This window comes from Talpa europaea, assembly GCF_964194135.1.
Source record: "Talpa europaea genome assembly, chromosome: 8".
NCBI lineage: Eukaryota > Metazoa > Chordata > Mammalia > Eulipotyphla > Talpidae > Talpa > Talpa europaea.
In genome coordinates this window covers 53,786,704-53,807,478 of record NC_140075.1, presented here as the reverse complement: position 1 = coordinate 53,807,478, position 20,775 = coordinate 53,786,704, and the positions used below count along the sequence as shown (strand labels likewise).

Here is a 20,775-nt window from a genome sequence, read left to right as displayed (position 1 = left end):
TATATCTTTTGGAAATGTGCATAATCTGTTAATGGGCACAACATTTTCTAAAATCTTGCATGCTCTTGACTCACAATTCTACTTCCAGGAATTTACCCTAAGAAAATTATCATGGGCATATGCAAAACTATAGCTACAAGGACGCTCTTCAAAAAGTAAAAATAAAAAAATAAACAAAAAATACATAAGCCTAATTAAAAAAAACAAAAAACAACTTAACTACTAATAGCTTGCTGTTGACTGGAAGCTTTACTGAGACCATAAATAGTTGATTAACCAAAAAAAAAAAGTTCTTTGAAATAGTACTGAATCAACCAATCAGTAAATCAACTAAGTGCTCAACTATGGGCAATAGACTAAACTATGGCATAGTTATACTGGGATGTAATGCAGTCATTTAAAACAAAGCAGACAAACATGTAATGATATAGGAAGATGCTTACAATAAATTGCTAAGTGAGAGGATCAGATTATAAAACATTGGATACCGCATGGTCCATTTTTTTTTTTAATGGGAACATGTTGAAAATTTACTGAGATAAAAATAAATCGTTTTGCAACTCATTATACAATATCATTTACATAAAAATTCAGGTAGCCATGAAGATTTAACTTTTCTTTATAATACAAAAATCTCACAGAAACAAAACTTTACTTACTCTTCCAATTTCTGCAGTCCATGAAACAACAATGGTGTTTGGTACTGTGGTGGACAATCGGACAAGTGAGGTGATATTAATTGGTCGGCTAGGTCGCTTTGGTTCCACCCCATTTTTAGTAGGTGGAAGATAACCCTAAAAATGAAATACAATTTATTTCTACTTATTATTTCCATAATCATTTTAATTTCCATTCCTAAAAAAACCCCTATAAACTATGTACTAAAAAATATGAATATTTTCATTAAAAAATAGAAGCACATATTTTTAAGAGTTTTTTGTATGTTCCACAGAAACACCCCTATATTTTCATTACAGTTAGCCTGAGAAAAATGCTGGTGACAGAACTTAAAAATCTCTAAAATTTAAGGATCAGAATGAGTTTATAAAACGCTTAAGAAGCAGAGAAAGAATATTTTAAAAGTGACCTATAAAAGTTTCCACACTCACCCTCAGTTTAAGAGATAGCATTGTTCAAATCTCTATTTTGTAAGTTTTCAGATTCACATGAATAAAGTTGAGGTTTTGATGAAACAATTTCTTTCTTCTTCCCAAAATCCAGTATAACATAAAAACTACCACACCCAGGTTCAAGCCCTAAGACTTTGTCTCTATAGCTAATGTCACAGCTGTTAACTGCATGTAGTTGGTACAAGTGTTTCGCTCAGTCACACAAATATATATCCAAAATAAAAATGTTTTCTTAGTGAAAAACTATGATTAACAACAGCTGTGGTGACTTATTTAATAGTTACGCTAGCAATGCATTTAAAAAAATAAGACTTACTGGAAGGCTGCAAGGTTTTGTATTCACTTTCACACAAAGATTGGGTGGGAAGTGGTCTTCTTGTGGACAACTGGTTTCTGATAAACAAAACCTAAACAACAAAGGACAAATTTAATTTCCTTTATTGAAGTAGGACCTCATTAATATTTTTGTTCAGCTATTCTAAAAGATGGTCAAATTTGAAAAAAAAAACTATTAAAAAAATACTATTCACTACACACAAGAGTTAACATTTACACAGGTTTAAAATAATTTTGTCAATATAGAATTTCAGTGATCATGTCTATCAATAAGTAGTTAGCTAACAAGTCCAATCATTTGTTTAGGCATGTTCTTTTTTTGGAGGGAGAGTTTAAGAAACTCTATATCAAAAAATTAAAGTTTCCTTTAAAATTTCTTATAAAAATTTTCAAAACTGTTAGTAAATTAACATCTATTTAAACGTTTTAGGAGGAAGCTATACTGTTCAGTATTTATGAAACTTGCTTGCTTATGAAACTTTTTTTTTTTTTTTGATTCTCAGCAGAACATACGAAATATGTGTTCTAAGTCCAGTCCCAGTGCCAGACTCTGTCAATTAAGTTAAGGTACTCCATTATTTCCTAGGAGCTGAAGATGATGAATAATGATATTACTTCTATTATGTACTTAGAAATCTATTTTAAAAACTAATGAAAGCATTTATTTTTAAATTAAGTGCATAATCTTTGGGAAAACCAAGGATATCTATATAATTTGTAAATATTCATTCTATTTATTCTCATATTAGAAAAAGAAATTGTTTTTGCTATTTAAGACATCAATTTTTAATGACTCTTTTATTCACATTATATATCTGAAGCTTATGCCACTTTTACAAATGTTCAAAGACCTCTGAATTAAATGGTAAGAAGAACCCTATTGCTGAATTCTGCGAAACATTCATCATGTACACATATCTTCCCTCAACACCTGTAGTATAGGGTTTTGCCTTGAGAGTTTTGAAATCTGCGTGCAGTGGGTCAACAATATGAAGTTTTCTATATAAAATATTCACCTTTATCAGAAGACAATCTATAGCTCCCATCAGATTCTCAAAGGAAAATACACTTAGCAAACAGATGTCTGAGCTCACAGGATCATCTCTAACCCCAGCAGTACTTTTTAGTACAGACCGGTCTTTTACAGTGAAACAGTAAGAGGATGCCATAAAGTTTTTAATGAATGATTGCAAAGCAGTGATAAATTTAAGACATGGACTCAGGCTGCCTGAAGCTAGGGGAAAAGAATAATTGACATGTCAAGTTGAAATTCCAAACCACCCTAACAAACCAAAGGGAAAAAAGGGAAGAAGAACAGAAAAGTTTCTGCGAAGGAGTTCATGAGGCAAAAAGGGGAAACAGGTACATAAATGAAACAGTCTAGGAATCACAGAAAACACTGACTAATTCTGATCAAATTATCTCCATGCTTTAGATGAGGATTTATCTCTCCTTGTCCCAAAAACCGAAAAGGAGGAACCTCTTCCAAATTTATTTTATGAAGCTAGCATTACAGAGACACCAAAACCAGACAAGATTTATAATTAGGATGGTAGACAGGTATACAACCCCCCCTCACATAATGCACTGAAACTGTGGCTCTAGCTTTGTATTAAAATACAGAGGGCTATCCAACAATTATCAAGTTTAATTCAAAATTGTTTTTTTAAAAATCAAGTACTAAAGAAATTTTAATTAAAAGTGGAGAAATCATTTTTAACCATCAAGATTCCTTGGAATTGCTGAATTAGAGATAATCTTAGAAAGAGAAACTTTCGTTGGAATGTAAACTATACTCATTGCTGCTTTAAAGACTGCATGCTCAAAAGGATAGTGGCTAGAGTTTTTGTTCTAGAGCTATGCTTTACAAATGTTATTTTAGTCCTGCGACACTTTTTTTAAAGATTTATTTGTTTGTTTGTTTGTTTGTTTGTTTATTTATTTTTTACAAGCACTGGGTACAGTCAGAAGCGTGGGAGGGTAAGAGAATTCACCAGAGCCAGAGCGGGGAGCAAAGCAGGCAGAAGGACCGAAGTACACTGCTGACAGGAGCAGCGGGCAGCAGGAGAGGTCTGCGCGCCATGTGGGACCCTCCTCTGGTGGCCGGGGAGCAGCCGGGGATCTAGCCGGCGCTGCAGAGGCTGTGGGCAGCTTCCCAACCCAGCGCTCAACCACTGCACCACTCCTGGGACTCTTTTCAAGTGAAAACTAACCCAGAAGTCAAACATGCAAAATAGGTCAAAGCAGCACTACTTTGGTTCAGAGTGTGTTTACTGTGGGAGGAGGGGAGTAGGGAATGAATGGTACTCTAGTGGGCCTCCTAAGTGTGACTCTGAACAACAGTTTAAAAATCAAGGTTTTAAAGTAAATGTCACATCAGTATGTACAAAATGTGAATTGTTAAAGCAAGAAATAAAATACATTACAACAATATGCAATTATGAAGGTATCATTTTCATTCTTTAATTAATTCAGTCATCATAGTCTGCCCCTGGCAGACCTGATAAAGTACCTTTTACACAAGAACATTTTTGTCAGTGACTTCCAAAATCAAGACCTTAACCTTGCCTATGCTTTCTCACTGTTCTCATTGCACTGTTTTAAAGCCTAGATCAGAGGTTTTCACATTGTTCTGTGAAGAACTGAGCAGGTACTTTAATCTCTTTTCTGACCTCCTAACTTGTACATAAAACCTAGAATCTGCTGAGGCTGGGATCTCTGTTGACTTACCCTTCCCACAATATAGGAAAACAGCTCATTATGGAAAATAACTACCTTGTATTTCCCTTTCTATCCCTATTGTAACAAGAAGAGTGTGGGGCACATAAGTTCACATATGGATAGTCACTAAGTAAAATGCAACAGAAGATGGTTTATATGAGCAAGACAGAGAGACATTAACATAAAAGACTTTTTAGGTGATTTTAAAGTTAAATAAGGTGCAGTTGTGAAACTATTTTGGAAAGTTTTCCATTCATCTTTGCAAAGAGATGTCTCAACTGGAATCTAAATTTGGGAGTATTTACATAAATGATTTAAAATATAGGACAAAACAAAATGTTTTGATTCTTGTTAGTTCATTTGGTACTATAGGCTTAACCTAAATGTTAGTTCCTTTTCTATAGTAGTTTGTCACTCATGCAGATAATGCCTTTGCTTTCATGAAACTTGGTATTTCTAAAAGCCTAACCACTATGATATTTAAAACATGTCATTAGCTGGCGTTTCTCAACCAACTGAGGAGAATCAAAATGGAGAAATATGGTTAGGTATATGGCACACAACTTCCTATATTAAAATCTAAACTCGATAAAGTTTGAATATTTCAGAAAAGGTTTCCCTCACCCAATATTTTCTATATACTTACTGAACATTATTTTTTTTAATTTTTAAGGAACATCAGCTTTAAAAATTTGAATATATGTTGTGTCAACACTGTACCTTAACTGGACCTGAACTGTGAAGTCACATTTGGTCCCGGAAATATCCCTAGAAAAGACAAGAGTAAAAAATATATTTTAAAAATATGCACATGAAATTTGATTCAAAGACACTGTTACTCCAGAAAGCTTTTCACACTACAGAGATACAACTGTTTTTAGGGTAACTTAACTCACTATAACATTACTTTCAATACTAATACTTCTATGACACTAATACCCAATTACATTGTTTTTAAAAATCACTTACTACAGAGACCAAACAGCAAGTTACACTTGAAGACAACTTACATGGAACTACTGATTTGCTGTACTTGTTGTGGGGTCAATGCAAATGCAAAACAGGTTTCTCGAAAGCGCTGACTGTTGTCTGATGCTAGGGAAGAGAAGGATTATAGGTTTAATTATCTTCAAATTCATCAATAAAGTACATGATAGTCAAAAAGAAGAACAGGTCACTTATGTGCCTTTAAGATATATTTTAGAGTTTAGATAGCAAGGCAACTAAAGCATTGAAAAATACGAAATAAGCACAGAACGGAACTACAAATGATAAAATCAGGGTTCAAATTCTGAAAAAATATAATCAAAGAAATACTAAAAAATTCCATCATACAAATATTTGCATCTGAAAACTTGTATAAAACTATGCTATTAATTTTACTTAATATAGAATAATATAAATCAACAAACAACTATAAAACAGAGACACACTATGGGGGGGGCGGGGAAAGGAGGGATTGGGGAAAAAACAAGGGGGGGTACAATTGTATGGGGAATATAAAAATTTTAAAAATTTAAAAAAAGAATAATATAAACCCATTTAAAGATATACCATTTCTGAGCTAAGTAACAAACATAACACACCTTGAGCTCTATATGGTTGAAATGAAATGTGGTGTTTAAGGCAAATTAAGACTTTTATCAACTCCCCTCTAACCATTCCATGTAAGTTTTATACAATAAAAATAATTTTTATACAATAGGTTTTCCTATACTTAGATGAGTTTTAATCTTTGCCTGTGTCACAACCTCAAAGGAAAAGATTTGAAAGAAGGCAGGGAAGGAAGGGAGGGAAGAAAGAGAAAAAGAGTAAGAAAGTAAGCAAGCAAAGGTCAATATAAACAGGAATTACTTAAGGCAAGCTGTTGTAAGCAACAACAGTTCTATTAGGGGCTCCCTGGTGGTACAAGGGGTTAAACACCACTCTATGAAACAATCCACAGCCTCTGCAGCACGAGTTCGATCCCCGGCCAGGGAAGAACCCACATGGCGAAGCAGACTTCTCCTGTCTCACCCGCTGCTCCCCTCAGCAGTGTATTTCAGTCAGTCTGCCTGTTCTGTTCCCCACTCTGTCTCCAGTGAATCCTCTCACCTCCCCTCATCTCTGGCCTGCACCCTAGCTCTTGTATGCATAAATAAATAAATATTTTAAAAAAAACAGTTCTATTAGCTATAATATATGTTATACATATTTAAAGAAATCAGTGGTCAATATTCCTTCCTCTTGTTCACTAATGTTTCCTCAGTCCTCAGTAAAAACAAACACTGAATGAACAGAAGAACCTAAACTAAGAAATACCAGATTAAATTACTTAAACTGTACATTTCCAGGGAAATTTTCTAGAATAGGATCACTAAAAGTTAGGACCAAGGAACTCCTGGTCTGTGGGCCACGAATCCTGTGCAAAAAAAGTAACTAAACTTGGCCAGCTCTTGCTTAAACTGGGTGTGTACCTCCTTGCAAGTAACACTTCCTCTACAACTATCACCAAGCTCCAGGATGTCATGATGAAAAAAATCTGTACAAATATACCACTCAGAAAAAAAATGGAAAAGAGCATAGTTGATCTATAATTTCATCCCAATTCAGGAGAGTCTTTTAAAGGTTAGGTTTGTGTTTCTGCTTTCCATGATGGGGGAGGATTTTTTTCTTAAAGAATCTATCCCCGGGCCTCCCCTGGTGGCGCAGCAGTTAAGCGCTGGGCTGCGAAGCTGCCCGCAGCCTCTGCAGCACAGGTTCGATCCCCGGCCACTGATGAGGGTCCCACATGGCGCAACAGACCTCTCCTGCCATACCCGCTGCTCCTCTCAGCAGTGTATTTCGTCACTCTGCCTGTTCTGTTCCCTGCTCTGGCTCTGGTGAATTCTCTCACCCTCCCACGCTTCTGACTGTACCCAGTGCTTGTATGAATAAATAAATAAATCTTAAAAAAAAAAAAAGGAAGAAGAAATCCCCAAGAAATAATTACTTGCCAGAAAAAGTTATCTTAATTCAAAGTATCAACCTGGCAAATGGCTGATAACCAAGGGCCAGAATATAGGGAACCAGAGCACTTCCTCTATCAGGCAACACAAGTAACTACTTTGCTTCTTAGAGAATATACCTCTATAAAGATTTTAAGTCCATTTGGCTTACTCTAATTTAGATTTCTGATTCTGTTCTAAAATAGTGCTAACATAATTTCCCAAGAACAAAAATCCTATTACTCTCTAGGCAAAATTTCAGATTTATTTTAGAATATATGAGTACAGTATGTTTTGGGAACACATACACACAGATTTAGATAGAGAAGATATTACTAAAATAATGAGGCTGTTTCTTGTACCACACAAGAAACAATATTTAACAATAACTCTATTTCTATTGTCTTTTAGGTATAGATTGCAATGTGCATGGGTTATTACCATTTGTCTAAAAAAATGCATTTCATATTTGTGGTTTTTAGGGTTAATTTCTACTATGAATGCCAAAGAAGAATTTATAGTTTTGGTCTTAGATCTAACATGCTATCTAAAACTTTTCTGAAAGTGAATCAGGCTATTAACACTTTCAGAAAAATTCAGGTTAAAGAGAATCTCAGAATCTTCATACTGAAAATGGAGCCTTAAACCACAAAAAAAAAACCCTCCTATGTTGAGGGTATGTGTGTGAGTGGGCACACAAGATAATCCACTGGGATACAGGGAAAAATATCCACCTACTTGTAAAAGAGAAGTTTTTTTAAAAGTTGAGACTTTATACAAATACACTATTTGGTTTACTAAATACAAGAGATGTAAACACAGTAATTCAATTATTATGCATGTGATCGCATAAGCTTGTAGACCATTAATACAGAGTCCAATCTTTAATTCTTCCATTCATTTTTTGCTTGAATCCTTTTAGAGATGAGGGATGAGTTTATCAGGTAGAAGATGGCCAGGCATCATTTAATTCTAAGAAGTTCGAAGCCCTATAGAGAGTAGGAAAGCTTGGTGGAAAAGATGAGATCACATAGATCTGGATTCCACACTGGTTTTGCCACTTGCCATGTGACCTGAGGTACTCATCTGCTCTGAGTCTCCATTCCTCCAATACTGAAACATAAACACACACACACAAAAATGCTCATAGGTTTATTTCAAAGAATACAAATGAGGTAAGGTATTTAAAACAACCACAATTTTCTTTTCTGTCCCCTGTCCTCTTTATGACCTTATATTGGATCAAAATATTTGTTGCTGTAACCTCCACTCATTGATGTCATACAGCCACATCCAGTGACTGTCATTCTTCAAGTATTTTAGGCAGCACTGATATATACCTTTGCCATCAAATCTCTTCTAACTGTATTTTGGATGAGATTTCAGAATTAACAGTAGTCTCCCCTTTCCTGCAGTTTAGATTTCTAAGTGCTCAATTACCCTTGAACTCTTGATCAACCACAGTCCAAAAATATTGTGTATGATAAGATATTGACCGACAGAACAAGTGCACATCCACATTAACTTTACTACAGTAAATTGTTACTGTTCTATTACTAGTTATTATTGCTAATGTGATATTGTGCCTATTTGGCTGCACATCTGTATTGGCCCAACCCTAAGGGAGGAGGATTGATTGTATCTCTAATGCCACTGACATCAGCCTTGACCAATGAAATCTGAGTGGAAGTATACCACATTCAAGAATTATCCTCTGGGGCCTCCCCGGTGGCGCAGCGGTTGAGCGCTGGGTTGCGAAGCTTCCCGCAGCATCTGCGGCGCCGGTTCGATCCCCCGGCTGCTCCCCGGCCACCGGAGGAGGGTCCCACATGGCACGCAGACCTCTCCTGCCGCCCGCTGCTCCCCTCAGCAGTGTACTTTGGTCCTTCTGCCTGCTCTGCTCCCCGCTCTGGCTCTGGTGAATTCTCTCACCCTCCCGTGCTTCTGACTGTACCCAGTGCATGTATAAACAAAAACAAACAAACAAACAAACAAATAAATAAATAAGCATGCCTCTAAAAAAAAAAAAAAAGAATTATCCTCTGGTTTCACAACCTTCTTTCCAATCGACCTTGATTCTAGAGTGAAAAGAAATAGTAGAGCCAATCTGCAGGTAATAAACCACACAAGCAAGAAATAAATCTCAGCTGTTGGTCACTGAGATTGATGGTCATTGTAAAAGCTGATGGATATATTTTCCTAGATGTGATGTGATTAGAATAGTAATTTTATCAAAAACTACCACCATCTACTATTGCTATTCCATACAACAATCACAAAGAAAAGTCAACTCCTTTTTCAGATTTAGGAATTGAGGTTGAAACTATCAATGGTTCACATAAGTGAGTAGAACCAGAACTGGAACCTCAGACCTACAAGCCTGCAAAATCCCTGTTCTTCTCAAGATCTAGGACTATTAGATTCCCTGAGCTAGGTGCCATACTTCTATTATTGTAGCCCAGCATTATAATGGATCACAGAAAATAGGAATATTATCCTCTCATAACATACAACGGAATACAATGAGAACCCAGAAATAAACACTCACATCTATGTATGGTCATTGATGTTCAACAAGCATGCTAATAAGACCATTCAATGGGAAATAAGAGCCTCTTCAATAAAGGGTGCTAAGATAAGTAGGTATATATAGGTAAAGAATAAAATTAGACCCCTATACAAAAATTAACTCAGACTAAAATTTTTTTTAAAGATTTATTTATTTTTATTTATACAAGCACTGGGTACAGTCAGAAGCGCGGGAGGGTGAGAGAATTCACCAGAGCTAGAGCAGGGAGCAGAGCAGGCAGAAGAACCAAAGTACACTGCTGAGGGGAGCAGCGGGCGGCAGGAGAGATCTGCGCACCATGTGGGACCCTCCTCGGTGGCCGGGGAGCAGCCAGGGATTGAACTGGTGCTGCAGAGGCCACAGGCAGCTTCGCAACCCAGCGCTCAACTGCTGCGCCACCGGGGAGGCCCAACTCAGACTAAATTTAAGAAATAAAATATAAATTCTTAGGAGAAACCAATCTGCATGACCTTAAATTTGGCAGTGGTTTCTTAAATATGACACAAAAGCAGGGACCTAAGAAAAAATAAATTGGACTTCATTAAATTTATTAACGTTTGTGCATCAAAGGACACTAAAAAGAGAATGAAAAGACAACCCACAGAATGGGAAAAAATATTTGCAATTGTATCTAATTGTTTAATATGTAGACTATATAAAGAAAACAATAACAAAAAGACAAACGGCCCATTAAAAATAGCCAAAGTACTTGAATAAATTTCTCTCTAAAGAATTTATATAGGGGCCTCCCCGGTGGCGCAGCGGTTGAGCGCTGGGTTGCGAAGCTGCCCGCAGCCTCTGCTGCGCCGGTTCGATCCCCGGCTGCTCCCCGGCCACCGGAGGAGAGTCCCACATGGTGCGCAGACCTCTCCTGCCGCCCGCTGCTCCCCTCAGCAGTGTACTTCGGTCCTTCTGCCTGCTCTGCTCCCCGCTCTGGCTCTGGTGAATTCTCTCACCCTCCCGCGCTTCTGACTGTACCCAGTGCATGTATAAACAAAACAAACAAACAAATAAAATAAATAAATAAACATGCCTCTAAAAAAAAAAATAAAAAAATAAAGAATTTATATAAAAGGTCAATAAGCAGATGAAAAAGTACTCATAGTCATTTGTGATTATGGAAATGCAAATCAAAATCACATAACACATGCACAAAATCAGATACCATTTACTTCACAAAACTAGGATGGCTATAATTTTAAAACAAACAAGAAAACAGAAAATAGTAAGAGCTATGAGAGGATATTGTGAAAGTGAAACCCCTTGTATTTGCTGGTGGGAATATTTAAATAGTGCAGGTGCTATAGAAACCAGGTTTGTGACTCTCCAAGAAAGGTTAATCATAGAATTATAAGACCTAGTAATTTTACACCTAGATTTAAAGGAAATTGAAAGCAGAGGTTCAGATACCTGTATGTCAATGTTCATAGCAGTTTTACTCACAATAACTAAAAGGTGAAAGAAATCCAATGTCTATCAACTGATGACTAGATAAACAAAATGGGGTATATCCACTCAATGGAATGTATTATTCAGTCATAAGAAGGAATGACATTCTTATATGTGCCACACAATGGATGAGCCCTGAAAACGTTACTTACGTGAAATAAAACACAAATGGGCAAATATATGATTCCATTTACTTGAAATATCTAGAAAAAGTAAATTCACAGAGACACAGGGTACGAGGAGCTGGGGGAAGGAAGAATGGGGAGTTATTGCTCAAGGGATACAAAGTTACTGTCTGGATAAGGTAAAAATTTTTGGAAATATTGGTTGGTAATGGTTGCACAACACTGTAGTCAGGTAAAGATTTCTTAAACGACAATACCAAAAGCACAATCCATGTTTTAAAATGATGAACTTATACTTTTAGAAAGACAATGTTAAAAGAATGAAAAGAGAAGCCACAAACTGGTAGAAAAAAACTTATAAATCATACACCAATTAAAGGACCTGTCATCAAAATATAGAAAGAACCTTTACAAGTCACTGTCAAGTAAGCAACAACCTAACAAAATTTAAAATGAACAAAAAATCAGAAAGATACCTTACAAAGGATGATATATGAATGGCCAAAGAACCACATTTAAAGAGGCTCAACACCTTTAGTCGGTGGGAAATGGATTCTAAGGTCACAATGAGATATAGACATATTAGAATGTCTAAAATATTTTAAATGACAATACCAAGTGCTGACAAGGATGCAGAGTAACTGGAAAGCTCACACACTGCTGATGGGATGGTAAAATGGCCCAACATTTTCCAAAACAGTATGGCAATTGCTTAAAAAGCTAAATCTGTAATGATCTCATGAACAATCTTGAGTAAAAGAAGTCAAATCACCTTTCCCCCCAGAATATTATATATTCTATGAGTCCATATGTCAACTTTTAGAAAATGTAAACTAATCCACAGTAATAGACAAGTACATTCAATCTATAGGGACTGCATAAGAATGGGAGGAATTACTAGTAAGATGAAACTTTAGGGAGCGATTGCTATGTTCTTATTTTGATTGTAATGATGATTTCACATAGTATGAAATTGTACACTTTAAATATGTACAGTTTATGGTATGTCAAGGACATTTTGATAGTGTTGCTTTAAAAAATACTGACTAAAGCAAAATAGCAAGAACATTTAGGAAAAGATGGAGGGGAGAGGGGATGAACAACAGAATTCTAGGGAATTGATACCAACATTTATGACTCAAGAAGAATGAGCCAGAAATTCAGAAGGGAAAACAGGGGGATATGGTGTCCTTGATAGCAAGGGAAGAAAGGATTTCAAAGCAAGAAGTGTTAAATATAAGTTTAGCATTGTTATGACAATGCTATATGCTTGTTAAATATTTTTTTTTAAGATTTATTTATTTATTTATGTATACAAGCACTGGGTATAGTCAGAAGCGCGGGAGGGTGAGAGAATTCACCAGAGCCAGAGCAGGGAGCAGAGCAGGCAGAAGGACCGAAGTACACTGCTAAGGGGAGCAGCGGGTGGCAAGAGAGGTCTGCACGCCATGCGGGACCCTCCTCTGGTGGCCGGTGAGCAGCTGGGGATCAAACTGGCGCTGCAGAGGCTGCGGGCAGCTTTGCAACCCAGCACTCAACCGCTGTGCCACCGGGGAGGCCCATATGCTTGTTAAATATTATAGACAATGCTAAATGCTTGGAGGTCAGTTAAGATTAGAAATGGGAACAGAATTTAACAACTAGCAAATCATAGGTGATCCTGACTGTTTCAGAGAAATGGTATGAACAAAAGCCAGGCTGCAACAGGTGTTTGTTTAATCATTGATTTTAACACTTAAATATGAAATCTCTTTTTACCTAGGACAGAAAAACTAATGTCTCAGATTTGTGAATAGTTACCATACTGTTTTTAATCATTGTAAACAATCCAGAAGGTCTCCAAAGTTCTATAAGGTACAATAATTTGAAATTTTGTTACAATAGGAGTTTGATTGTTTTGGGGCTATGAGATGACTGTTGCTCAGGCAGTGTGACCCTAATTGTTGTATACCTGACAGTAACTCTCACTGAAGGTAAAAGCAAAAGAAACTCAGAATTTCACCTGCCCTCCACTTTAGGGAAAAAAGTGCAACGTTTTAGTGGTGTTCATAATTAAGGATGCTTACAAAGCTCATGAGATACCACTTGTGATTATTTAGGGTTTATTGTATTAATGGGAGAAGATTTTTAGCAATCATTCCCCATAAGTTTTAATTACTAATGTCTCATCTGTAAGAAATGACCACAATAACCGATATAATTCAAAATACCAAAAATGTATACAAAGTAAGGTATTAGGAATTTCATCTTTTTTAAAAATCATACTTTTTCAGAAATGTGAAGGAGACCAAAAAAACAAGGAATCATGTTGCAATTTACATAAATTCAAGTCACTGGAAGGTAAAACCTGGACATAAAATAAACAAGGTTATTGAGATTCTGATGATAGAAACACTGAGCTAATCTAAGTGGCTGTACTTTCAAGTGCTCTAAAAATATTCACAATTCTACCTAACCAGCAGAAAGAAAAGCTAAAAATAGTCATCTTTCTGTTACAGAATATTTCTTGCTGTCTGGGGAAAATGAAACTAAAGTACCTATGCCAGTTTTAAAATCTTTAATGAACTCTCTGGTTTACTCAAACAAACAAAAACCTGGACAAGTACATAATTTTTAAAAACACAAATGATACAGTTTTTTCATTAGGGTGCTGACAACCATTATAAGAAAGCTGCAAAAATTTGCTTCCTCCAATAAGTTATCTACTGAATCATGAACAAATTCACACCGATTTTTTTTTAAAGATTTATTTTTATTTATTTATGCATACAAGAGCTAGGGTAAGCCAGAGAGGTGTGTGTGGGAGGGGGATGGGAGAGGATTCACCAGAGACAGAGTAGGGACCAGAACAGGTGGAATGACTGAAATATACTGCTGCGGAGAGCAGCAGGCGAGACAGGCGCGGTCTGCCATGAGGGTCAGCTCACTGGCCAGGGATCGAACTCCGCAGTAGCTGCCCATAACTTCAAAGTGCCGAGACTCAACCCCTTGCGCCACCAGGGAGGTCCCTCACACTGCTTTGATGAGCTATTTTATCTTTAAAATGGGAAGTTTTTCCCTAAGCAAACAGTATTTATGACACGAGAACAGTCATAAAATCTAAGAGAAAAGGCAAGATATAAACTTGCATAATGTTTAATGTGCAGTATAAGTAAAATTATATAAATGCACTGAAGATCAAAAGAGGCAGAAAAAATTGATCTTTGTTACAACTTTCTAAATTGTTCACATTGATTATATTTGCTTTTACAATATTTTGTTTTACATATCCTACACAAAAATGTACTACCACACACTTATTCACTTAACAAGAAAATTTTGCCTTAACAAGATAATTTGTGCAAAGGTCATGGAGTGTACTTACACTGGATAGTGTAGCCTACCATACACCCAGGCTGCAGAGACCACTGTCATAAGTGACCAAAAAGCTGTTATGTAGCACATGACTGAATATATACAATATAATATTACTCAGCCATGAAAATGAATGAAATCCTGCCATTGGCAAGAACAAGAACATCAACCCTGAGGGTATTACGCTAAATGAAATAAGTCAAACAAAGGGAGAAATAACTCCGTTAGGTATAGAATGTAAAAAACAAACAAAACTCTAAACTAAAATCATAGACACAGAAAACAGATTGGTGGCAACCAGAAGGGTAGATTGAGTGGTGGGTGTTAAGGGTAAAGGAGATCATCAAGAAGTCAAGGAGATATAGAATATGAGAATAAAAATCAATAAAATGGTATTTCAAATTTGAGGATTAAGATGGCAGGCTTATTGTGATTAGTTTGTAATATAGGCAAATGTTGAATCATTTTGTTGTACTTCTGAAACTAAAATAATGGTGTATGTCAATTATATTTCAACTAAAAAAAGAATTTTTATGGTGGTAAGTATTTCACAATAAAACCTGGATAAAGTTCTTTATGGTACAACAAAAGTTACATGTGAGTTTTCACACTCATACAGAAGAAAAATTACCATTATTAAGAAACAAAACAATTTTAACATGCACTACTGCTATAAATAATATTACTATCGGGCCTCCCCAGTGGCGCAGCGGTTGCAAAGCTGCCCACAGCCTCTGCAGCGCCGGTTCGATCCCCAGCTGCTCCCTGGCCACCAGAGGCGGGTCCCGCATGGCGCGCAGACCTCTCCTGCCGCCCGCTGCTGCCCGCTGCTCCCCTCCTCAGCAGTGTACTTCGGTCCTTCTGCCTGCTCTGCTCCCCGCTCTGGTGAATTCTCTCACCCTCCGTGCTTCTGACTGTACCCAGTGCTTGTATAAATAAATAAATCTTTAAAAAATAATATTACTATAAATTTCATTACATTTCATTTTATCATACCATAATTGTAAGTTCCTAATGAATTCATTTTCAGTAAGTTTTCCTATGGTTTTAATTATTTTTCTACCCTGGAATTTAACTCTACCTGTCCTATCTTTCTTTGTTCTCAGATAATTTACTTACTGAGTTAGTAGCTTTGATAATTACTAGATTTGATAGATTTAATCTAATCTAAATAGATGTAATCAAGTGCCTCTATGGACACTGGGGCAACTTTAAAGTCAAAAATAAGGTAAATACTACATCTGACACATCTATTCTCTCACAGGTGGCAGGCTGTAAGGCTGCTTTATTTTAAGTCCAGTGGAGTTAATAAACAGACAAAGCCAGTCAACTATGAACCAATCTAGCTTTGATGATCAATGTTTGCATGCAAAAGTAGAAAAAGGAAGAAGACTACAATTGGGAAGTTAGCTTTCTCTTTCTTTTGCAAAAATTTCTGTTTTTTGCTGTTGGTAATCTAACCATTCCAAGTTAGAAGGAAAAATCTGAAATTCTGCTACTTTCACCTAAAAAACATGTATATTCTTCCATGTATTTTCCTATACATACATATATAAGTGCATTATGTACATCTACAAGTGTAATACACAGTTTCCCACAAAATGGCACCGAGTATTGTTCTCAATTAAAAATGTAATAAAAATATGTAATAAACATCTGTCATGGCTACACAGTATTCTATTATATAGACATGATATAACAACTAATCTCCTATTGCTGAATACTTAGAATATTTTCAATCTTCTTCCAGAATCTCTCTCTGGTGTGGGTGTGTGCATTTGTAGGATCTTTATTTCCTTAGGACATCCTCTTAGAAAAGTAATGAGTGAGTCAAAAGACATACGTTTTAAAAGCTTTTGTACAGTTGCCAAATTGCTTCCAGAAGGGTTGTTTACTTGCATAAGCAAGTGGTGTATGAAAGTTCTAGATTTCCTTGCCAACACTGGGCAGTAGAAAAAAAGCATCTTATTGTCTTAAATTTGTATTTCTGACTACTCTATAAATTAACCACTTTCATACCCTTTTTGGCTTTTGTTGTGTTGTGAATCACTCTATTCTGTTATGTCAGTCATCTTTTAATTTTGGCTTTGATGCTTCAAAACAGAAATGACCATTGCCTTTAGTGGCATAATGGTCACTGATGACCTAGGTAACAGCAGTTTCTTTGGCACAGACTAGATGAAAACCTACTGGGAAAAGAGTTTACAAAGAGAAAGGGAGGAAAGAAATTGGAGACAGTGAATCTAGAAACCCCTGGAAAGGAATTTTATGGTAAAGGAAAAGAAAATGGAGGTATAAATTGAGGAAAATGAGGAAAAAGTAGTTTGTTTTCTTTAAGATGGAGAAGTTAGCATAAAGTGGTGTATTAATGGGAATGATCTAGTAAAAAGGCAAAAAAATGATAATGTGGGAAAGAAAGGGAAGAAACACTAGGCAATATTCTGGAATAAGTTAGTGAAGAATGGGAGCTAACACACAAGTATAAGGACTGGCCTCAGGTCAGAGACTATAGAGTTTGTCCATGGTCAAGAAGAAAAAGGAGTTTATGGCAGAGATGTAGGTAGGGGGGAATAAATGATGAGAACTTTTAGAAAATAACTTTTGAATTTTTCATATTCTTAGTAAAAAAGAAATAAAATGCAAAGTCATGACCAAGGAGAGTGGAAGAAGAGGTATCTTTGAGAGTAGTGTGTCATGAAAAAATATACATGAATTAGTCACCCAGAAAAGTTGGAATGTATGGACAAGGGTAAGACTGACTGATGGTTGCACAGGATTAAGCACTCATGTTTTTTACACACAAATTATTTTAAGTCTTTCCTCTAGTAAGGTTATGTAATATGCTCATATCTAGTTAGTGTTTTCCCTTAGTTTATTTTGCTGTTTAATGTAATATAGTTATTATCTTTCAGTCCTCACCTTGAAGTCTTGTTTTTTGTTTTTGTTTTTTTTTTAATAGAGGCATGCTTTATTTATTTGTTTGCTGGTTTGTTTGTTTGTTTTGTTTATACATGCACTGGGTACAGTCAGAAGCGCAGGAGGGTGAGAGAATTCACCAGAGCCAGAGCGGGGAGCAGAGCAGGCAGAAGGACCGAAGTACACTGCTGAGGGGAGCAGCGGGCGGCAGGAGAGGTCTGCACGCCATGTGGGACCCTCCTCTGGTGGCCGGGGAGCAGCCGGGGATCGAACCAGCGCCGCAGAGGCCGCGCACAGTTTCGCAACCCAGCGCTCAACCGCTGCGCCACCGGGGAGGCCCCTTGAAATCTTGTTTTTGTTCCTTAGAGACTATTCCTTCTCCAACTCAACATTATTTATTTAATTTTTTTTGCAAGTTAACCCTCTTTTTTTGAATGGATGTGCATTTTTTTCCTTAATTGTATTATTGAGATGAAGTTGGTTTACGACACAGTATATGATTTAGAGGTGTATGTTCATACCTCTTTAGATATATGCTACCACACCCACCACCAAAGTAGCCATAATCCTCCACCATAGTCTACTGGGTCACCTCCCCCACCCCCTTTACTCCTCACCCCTCCCCTCTCTGGTAGCCCCAATTCTTACAGTCAGATTTCTAGGGTTTGTTTTGGTTTAGCTTTATCTGTCCCTTTGTTTTGTTTCTCTATATTTCACATGAATGAAATCATCTTGTATTTGTCTTTCTCCTTCTGACTTATAATCCCCTGCAGCTCTATTTATGACCCAAATGGAAGATTTCATCTTTTCTTCTTTTTGTAACTGAGTAGTATTCCAACATGTATATATACCACATCTTCTTAAATCACTCACCTGTATTGGACATTTAGGTATTTTCCACAACTTGGCTACTGTAAATAGTGCTACCACGAACATAGGAATATATATACTCCTTTGAATTAGTGTGCTCTTCGAGTAGATACTTAAAAGAGGAACTGCTGGATCACATGGCAGATCTATCTGCACAATTTTGAGAAACCTCCATACTGATTTCTATAGCAGCTGGACATTTCCCTGATAATGCTTTACTTCTGTTTTTTGTTTTTTAAAGATTTATTTATTTATTTATTTGTTTGTTTGCTTATTTATTTATTTATTTATTTATTTATTTATTTATTTATTTATACAAGCATTGGGTACAGTCAGAAGTCGGGAGGGTGAGAGAATTCACCAGAGCCAAAGTGGGGAACAGAACAGGCAGACTGACTGAAACACACTGCTGAGGGGAACAGAGGGCGCAGGAGGAGAGGTCTGCGCGCCATGTGGGACCTTTGCCGGCGGCCGGGGATCGAACTGGCACTGCACAGGCTGCGGGCAGCTTTGCAGCCCAGCGCTCAACCCTGCTTTACTTTTGTTTTTAAGCATTTAATCCTTTAAACTATTTGATATTATTCTGGTACATTCAGGGTAGAAATCTTACTTTCTAGTGGCTAATTAGGTAGTTTTAAACAATTTAACATCCAATTCATGCCAATTAGAAATTTCACTTTTTGTGTTATTTTTAAATTGTATTTCTACTTCATTAACTGCTTATTCAAGCACTAGCTCCAGTTTCAATTACTATGCCTTTGCCATCTATATTGACATTGTATTTTCTATATGATATGATACATCCCTTTTTCAGAATGCCTCTATTTAGTTTATTTAATTAAAAAAATAAGATAACATTAGTTACAACACTGTATGATTCAGAAATACATTATCCCACCTCTTCAGGTGTATGTTACTATACCAAGGCACCCACAGACCTCCGCCATAGTCCACTGAGCCCCCTCCCTCCTTTCTTCTCTACTCTCCTGCCTTTCTGGTGGCCTTAGTTTTACAGTCAGATTCCTAGGGTCTGTTTTCCTCTCTAATTTGTTCTAACTGTACCTTTTAGTCACTGTACCTACCACATCCAACTTCCCTTTCAAGCTGAACCTTTCTAGTGCACCCTTGCACCAAAGAAGCAGGTCTAGGCTGTTTTCTATAGTGAACAGTTATTGATAAGACAGGATGGCCTATCCACTGACTTCTAAGCAACTCATCAAATGATTAGGAGGGAAGAAAGCCATGCATTAGCAACATATTAACTAAAATCAATTCAAACTAGCTTTTTCCAGGATTTGGGAGTGTGGAACATGGAGGGTTTCCAAGAGCTCTTTGTAGCCAGAGGCAAACCTAATAGATGCCTAGAAAGATAAGAGATGCCTTGGAGGAGGAGAATGCAAAAAATCAGACAGCATGAGAACATAATTACAACATTCTTTTCCTGGTTTTAATTCCTATGTATTCTTACAATAAACTTCTTCTAGGTGACCGGAAGCATCTTCCTTCCTTGCAATCAAAAAAGCCTACAAGACAACTGAATTTTAGAATCATTTGATAAAACTCTCTTCCCTCTTCACCTCCATTACACTAGATTTTCTTTTTACAACTACACTTAATTTACTGAGAATAGGAAACTTTTGAAGGATTGTGTTGTTCTATATATTAAAGTTTTTTGGGTCTGTATACACTTTTTTCTTCAAATAAGTCCTGTACATTTGACAAGTAATCCTTTTTTAAACACGTATTACTGATGAGATTTTTCTTCTATTTTCTTTTTTGCATAGAAGAACTGGGGAATAGACAAGAGGGGCAGGGGGGTGAGAGGATTCACCAGAGACAGAGTGGGGAGCAGAACAGGCAAGTTTACTGCCCACTGCCAAGGGAAGCAGTGGGCGAGACAGGAGAGGTCTGCACCATATGTGGGTTAGCTCCCTGGTGGGGGACTGAACTTTGGCCAGAGCTGTGATACTTCTGAGACTTAACCCCTAGGACACCAGAGAGGCTCTTTCTTCAATTTTCTAACTACTTCTTAGCACACATTATACCTTGAGATGTTCTGAAGGGTAAAGGACTCCATGTTTAAAGAATTTTGGGAGGCTGTTACATAAAACAACTCCCACACAAATTCATGGAACACATTATCATATTTTCAACCATGAGAAATTAACAAAATAGTAATATACTATTTATTAACAGTAACAAACCTTACTTAAATTTAAGGTTCTAAACTTAATGGGACATGGTCAAAATATGTTTATTGATGTTCACGGGTCCAGTCTCCAAAATCACATTTTGCAGAAAGAAAGATATGTGGTATATAAACTATGAGACATTTCTTC

General features: G+C 36.7%; 1 protein-coding gene across 1 annotated transcript in view; it reads right to left on the bottom strand.

Moving 5' to 3' along the window:
* Positions 1-20,775, bottom strand: part of PIAS1 (protein inhibitor of activated STAT 1) — a gene marked incomplete at both ends in the record, with an annotated part of 85,894 nt that overhangs the window by 37,170 nt on the left and 27,949 nt on the right. The window contains 4 exons of the mRNA XM_084239764.1: positions 660-794; positions 1,447-1,537; positions 4,908-4,955; positions 5,198-5,282. Coding sequence (XP_084095890.1) covers positions 660-794; positions 1,447-1,537; positions 4,908-4,955; positions 5,198-5,282 — 359 coding nt within the window. The remainder of the gene's footprint in view (positions 1-659; positions 795-1,446; positions 1,538-4,907; positions 4,956-5,197; positions 5,283-20,775) is intronic.